This window comes from Numenius arquata, chromosome 25, assembly GCF_964106895.1.
Source record: "Numenius arquata chromosome 25, bNumArq3.hap1.1, whole genome shotgun sequence".
Taxonomy (NCBI): domain Eukaryota; kingdom Metazoa; phylum Chordata; class Aves; order Charadriiformes; family Scolopacidae; genus Numenius; species Numenius arquata.
Window position 1 is genome coordinate 6,172,508 of NC_133600.1, and position 6,037 is coordinate 6,178,544.

Below are 6,037 nucleotides of genomic sequence, written 5' to 3' on the forward strand. Positions count from 1 at the left end.
TGCAGAGCCGTGTCCGGGGGTCGTGCCGTACCGAAAAGAGCCCCTCGCCTGCCCGTCCCGCGGCTCCCGCAGCCCCCGCTGTGACTCCGGGGGGGGACAGCACCGCCCGGGGGGCACAGGGGATGCTGCGGGGCGAGAGGCGGCCTGAGGATGCTCGGGGGGGGCCGGGCGATGCTGGGGCGGCGGCGGGTCGGGAGCGGCGGGGGGGGGGCGGGGGGCGGAGGATGCGCCGGCGGCCGGGGGGGCGGCGGAGCGCTCGCACCATGACATCAGCGCGGCGCGGCCCCGGGGGAGCGGGCGGGGGGCGGGAGCCGGCGCGGCAGCGGAGCGGCGGAGCGGAGCGCGGCCCCGGGCATGCTCCCGGAGCCCAAGTATGACCGCTTCCGCGACGAGCCGCTGACCGCCCCCATGCCGTCGCCGGCCCCCGGGCCCGGCCCCGCGGCGGGCGAGGAGCCCGAGCCCGGTACCACCTTCTGCGCGCTGCTCCCGCGGATGCCGCAGTGGAAGTTCCCGGGACCCGCCGGTTTCCTCGGCCGCGGCCCCGCCGGCGCCGGCCGGGAGCTCTCGGCGCCGGCCCGGGGGGGCGGCGGGGCGGCGGCGGGGGCCCCTTCGGCTCTGGCCGCCGTGCTGGGCGCCTGCGAGCCGCTCTGCGCCGCGCCCTGCTCGGGGCCGGGCGGCGGGCGGCCGCGGGGGGCGGCGGGGGCGGCGGGGCGGGCGCGGGGGGCGGTGGGGGCGGCCCGGCCGGGCGGGGAGGAATGGAGCCGCAAGGGCAGCTTCATCCGCAAACCGGCGCAGGGCTGGCTGCACCCCGACGAGCGGGTGATGGGGCCCGGCGTCTCCTACATCGTCCGGGTAAGTCCCGCCGGAGACGGACCCCGACCCCCGACCCCGGCCCCACGCGTCTCCGGGGCACCGGCGGCCGGCGAGCCCCATCGCCGCCGGGCCAGGGCTCGGTGGGTCTGCCCGCTCCTCCCGACGGCTGAGCAGAACCCCCGGCTCCGATCCCCCCCGGCTGCCCCGGGGCCGGCTCTGCCGCCGAGCGCTGCGGCCGCGTCCCCAGGCTCCCGCCGGACCGGCCCTGGGGCAGGCATCACGGGAGCCCGCGGTGCCGTGACAAGGGGACGTGGTGGGGTCCGGTCCCCGGGGTGCTCTGGGCAGCCGCCCCCGGCACGCACAGCTTGTGGCCCCTTCGCCCCATCACGGGCAGCCCGGCCCTGTTACACTGCCCACGTCGCCTGGCACAGCCTCCCAAACCGGGCCGGGATGAACCAGCCCCGGGAGCCAGCGGCAGCCAACCCGTACGAGGGTGGCACAAGCCATAGCACACGGATGAGTTTGTTGGGTCTCAGCACAGGGTCTGGGCATGCGATGGGGCATGCGATGAGGTGGAGGGTGAAAGGGTGCCATGTATTGGGGTGAGAGCCCTGGAGCTGGCATCAAAGGGACCCTTCTCACTGACACCCGGCTCCTCCCCTCCCCTCCTCTCCATCCCCTGCCCTGTGCTGGTGGCGGTCACCGGAGGAGGCTGCTCTGACCGTGTCCCCCCACAGTACATGGGGTGCATCGAGGTGCTGCGCTCCATGAGGTCTCTTGACTTCAACACTCGGACACAGGTCACCAGGTACAGCCCCACTGTCCCACTGTCCCGCACCTCAATGCCACCCGGAGCCCCTGGTGGCCCTGGGTGCTCCCCCTCCCCGGGGCCCTGTGGAAAGGGGGGGACACAGGACCAGGGTCTGGGGGACCCCTGCCCCATGGGATCCACCCCACCTGTGGGGACACAGGCGAAGGGCACTGCCACGGATCAATGGGTGGAAAGAGGAGAAGGGAGATGGCCCTGGCTGGGATTACGTACCGCAGGCCGGTGACGTGGGGCAGTGCTGCAGGGAGGCTGCGGCACCTGGGGTTGCGGGGGCTGATGCCCCCAGGCCCTGCGGAGCCACAGGCAGGGGAGGGAGCTGGGAAGGGGCTGGTGTAACCAGCTGGGGGCCATGGCTTGCAGGGAAGCCATCAACAGACTGTACGAGGCGGTGCCGGGTGTGAAGGGCATCTGGAAGAAGAAGGTGAGTTTCCACCCAGCCCATCCCTTCCTGGGCTCCTTCCTGGGGCAAGTCAGGGCTGTGGGGCAGGGTGCTGGGGGTGCCTGCCCCGTTTGCGGGACAGAGCCTGGGGTCCCTCGGGGCACCCCTCTTTGCCTCCTACCCCCCCCCAGGAAACATGGTTGTGAGGCGCTGCATCACCCTCATCCTCCTCTCCCCCCGTCAGGCTCCCAACAAAGCCCTTTTCTCCATCCTGGGCAAGAGCAACCTCCGCTTCGCTGGCATGAGCATCACTGTCAACATCTCCGTCGACGGGCTGAACCTCATGATCCCCACCACGCGCCAGGTGAGAGCCTACCCTGGGGATGTGACCCCACCACCCACCACCTCCCAGCCTCTGCCCCTGCGCTAACACCCCCCGGGGCATGTCCTCTCCCCAGATCATCGCCAACCACCACATGCAATCCATCTCATTCGCCTCTGGTGGGGACACGGTGAGGCACACGTGCCCCAGCCCTCGGGGGCAGCGGGGACAGGGGCTGCCTGTCCTACGTCCTGCTCCCTGCATGGCAGCGGGACACGGGCCCTGAGTTCCCCCCTGTGCCTCCAGGACACCACGGACTATGTCGCCTACGTCGCCAAGGACCCCATCAACCAGAGAGGTGACACTGGCCCCTGTGCTCGGGAGCTCTGCAGAGGAGGAGGGGGAATGTGCTGGGGGATGAAGGCTGGAGGAGGGGATCCCTTGTGGGGGGTGTCTCAGGGTGGTCCTGGAGGGGTGGATGGGAGCACAGGGGAAACACTGAAGCTGTCCGTCTATCTGTCTGCAGCCTGCCACATCCTGGAGTGCTGCGAGGGGCTGGCACAGAGTGTCATCAGCACGGTGGGACAGGCCTTCGAGCTGCGCTTCAAGCAGTACCTGCACAGCCCCCCCAAGGTGGTAGCACCCCCGGACAGGTAGGGGGGCAAGGGACCCCGCCATGGCCCCGTACCCCCTGTGCTGGGCATGGTGGGGGTCTGAGTCGCTCAGGGTGTCCCCAGCTTGCCTGTCCCCACTGCAGGGCGCTGGGTGCGGAGGAGTCGGCCTGGGGGGAGGACGAGGAGGTGGCTGAGCACGATTACTACAACAGCATCCCGGGGAAGGAGCCCCCCCCGGGGGGGCTGATCGACTCCCGTCTCCGGCACGGCACCATCCTGGGCCACATCCACACTCAGCCCTCCGGCTCTGGTGCCCCCAGCCAGGTGAGCCCCCAGAGCTGCTGCTGGCCCTGCCGTAGGGGTCCCGGGCAGGTCCCCCCGACATCCTCGCTGTCTCCTCTCCCCAGGGTGGGTTTGCAGCCAGGCGAGACCAGAGCAGCCAGCCGGGGCCACTCTGGGACCTGGAGAGCCAGGGTGGGTACCGCTGCGGGGGGGACCCCAGGGATGGTGAGCAGGGCTCCCTGCAGCTCTGCCCTGCCTGGGCCAGTGGTGATGCCAGGTCCTTGCAGGCCAGCCCTGCGACGGGTACCTGCAGGCGGATGGCCACCACCTGGGCCCCCGGGACTATGAGGAGCACATGTACGTGAACACACAGAGCCTGGATGCCTGGGAGCCAGAGGCAGCGGCTCATGGGGCGCCAGAGGAGAGCCCCAAAAAGGACCTCTTTGACATGAGTAAGCTGGTGGGCTGGGGGGTTCTGGCGCAAGAACTGCTGCCGAGGGGCCGAGCCGTGCTGTTGGGCTGCCCAGACTTGTGCCGCAGCCCCGGTGGTGCCTGAGCCCCAAGCGGTGCCGTGCTGAGCCCTGGGGACCACGAGTTGGGACCCGTCCTCACCCACCCTTGCTGGGGGTGGCTCAGGGCAGGATCCTGTGGAGGGGGCAGCCATGGCGGTGCAGGGGGGCACCATCCCCTCCGTGCCTGGGTGCAGGTGCAGCATCATGCCTGGGATGGCCGTGGCACAGCAGGGTCCGTCCCAGAGATGGGTCTGGCCATAATTGTGGGTCCCGTTGCCACCGCTTGGCCTGGCCATGTCCCTGCCACCCCCCCAGCCCTGCTTCATGACATCCCTGCACCCCTGGCTCCCGCAGGGCCATTCGAGGATGCCCTGAAGCTCCACGAGTGCATCGCAGGGGGCAGCACCAGCCCCCCCATCGAGGACCAGTGGCCGAGCCCCCCCACGCGGAAGGCCCCCATCGCCCCCACAGAGGAACAGCTGAGGCGGGAACCATGGTACCACGGGAAGATGAGCCGTCGGGACGCTGAGAGGCTGCTGCAGGCGGATGGGGACTTCCTAGTGCGGGACAGTCTCACCAACCCAGGGCAGTACGTGCTGACGGGGATGCACAGCGGGCAGCCCAAGCATCTGCTGCTGGTGGATCCCGAGGGTGTGGTAAGGGGGAGCGGAGGGGGGGCGTGATGGGGATGGGGTCTGGGAGGCGCTGAGGGCTGCGTGGGGACCCCGTGCAGGAGGCAGCTCTCTCAGGTTCAGGACCTCTGTGCCCCCTGGCCCCCAGGTAAGGACCAAGGACGTGCTGTTTGAGAGCATCAGCCACCTCATCAACCACCACCGGCAGAACGAGCAGCCCATTGTGGCCGCAGAGAGCGAGCTGCACCTCCGCCAGGTCGTCCACAGGAAGCAGTGATGCCGGGGGGTACGTGAGCCCCCGATCTGCTCCCCTGGTGCCAGACTCACCCCAGACCCAGGGAGCCCCTCCACGCTCCCCTCCTCTGGTTGTGCCTGCCCTTGGTGGGGGCAAAGCCCCCAAACCCCCAGGGCTGGGCTCCCCATCCCCCTCCCCAGTGGGGCCTCGTGGTCCCTGGTCCCGAAGGGCCCCCCTGCATCACTGCCTCCCCTCCATCGTCCGCATGCGGCCCCTTGCCCAGCTGGACACAAATATGTTTATTCCATGTGTGGAGGCAAAACAGGGTGGGAGCGGCCAGGCGGCCCCGCTGAGGGGGACTGAGCTACCCGGGGCTGCCCTGTCCCCTCCGGCCCAGGGCCCTGCCTGCGTGGGGCTGTATGCCCCCAGCCCCTGGTACCACCAGCTCCCACTCGCCCCACGCCGTGGCCCCTGGTGCTGGCTCCATCCTGGCACGCGGAACTGATCTCTGGACGATGATGGAGCAAGTGGGGTTGGGGCTAGTGCCAGGAACCTCATCCCAGGGCTCCCAGGGTGGAATGGGGCGAGGGGGCTTGGTGTGTGCATGTGCGTGCGTGTGTGCATTGGTATGTGAGCATGTGTGTGTATCCGTGTGTGTGCGTGTGCACAGGTGTGTGAGGGGCAGCCGGGGGACCAGCCCCCTGCCCACAGAGCCGTGCCTCTCACCCAACGCTGCTGCTCAGGACCCAACTCCCTGCATCATTCCCCCCAACATCTGGGGGTACCCCCGTCCGTGGGGTCCCCCGGCAGTGGGGGCTGTGCCCCCCGGCTTGGCTCTGGCGTGGGACTGGGCACAAATGTCTCTTGGAGGCCGGTGCTGCTGGATGTCCCTGTCGCTCCCACATTTCCAGCTGGATTCTCCCCAGGAGCTGCTGCCATGTGAGGCTCCCGGTGGCGCTGAGCCCCCGCAGCCCCCCCGGGCCGGGGCCAGGATGAAGCTGCTGCAGGAGGCGCGCAGGGCAGGGGTGAGCTGCTGGCACTGAGGGGCCAGGGCTGCCGGGAGGAGAGGAGTCCCATGGCCCCCAGGGACCACCCCCGGCCGCCTCGGGGCTTTGGCAGGTTTTTACGGTGTACACGTCCCCTTCTCCAGTGTGTCTGGCTCTGGGTGCGGGTTCATGGTTTGGAATAAGTTTCTAATTAAACCTGGAAATGAGCAAGGTGCCCGGGTTGTTCATGCCGCCCCTGGGCACGGTGCTGGGACGGGGCTCCCGCTGCTGTCTCCTGCACCCAGGGGCTCGATGGGGCTGGGGATGCAGAGGGTGCTGGGACGGTGTCTCCATCACCACCAGCTCCTGGCCAGTCCCACATTGGCGGTAGCAGCCAGCCCTGTCCTGGCCAGTCACACTTGTCTCTGCCACC

The 6,037-nt window shown here is 69.8% G+C and overlaps 1 protein-coding gene across 1 annotated transcript; it reads left to right on the forward strand.

Annotated features, from left to right (window-relative positions):
* The first annotated feature begins 263 nt into the window (after positions 1 to 263).
* Positions 264 to 5,832, forward strand: SHC2 (SHC adaptor protein 2). The gene is given in 14 exon segments (XM_074163662.1): positions 264 to 319; positions 321 to 852; positions 1,551 to 1,621; positions 2,003 to 2,063; positions 2,266 to 2,385; positions 2,480 to 2,533; positions 2,650 to 2,701; positions 2,870 to 2,996; positions 3,101 to 3,281; positions 3,365 to 3,431; positions 3,527 to 3,691; positions 4,106 to 4,407; positions 4,532 to 4,669; positions 5,545 to 5,832. Coding segments are annotated over 13 exon segments (1,917 nt in total). The 3' UTR covers positions 4,661 to 4,669; positions 5,545 to 5,832.
* The last annotated feature ends 205 nt before the right edge of the window (positions 5,833 to 6,037 follow it).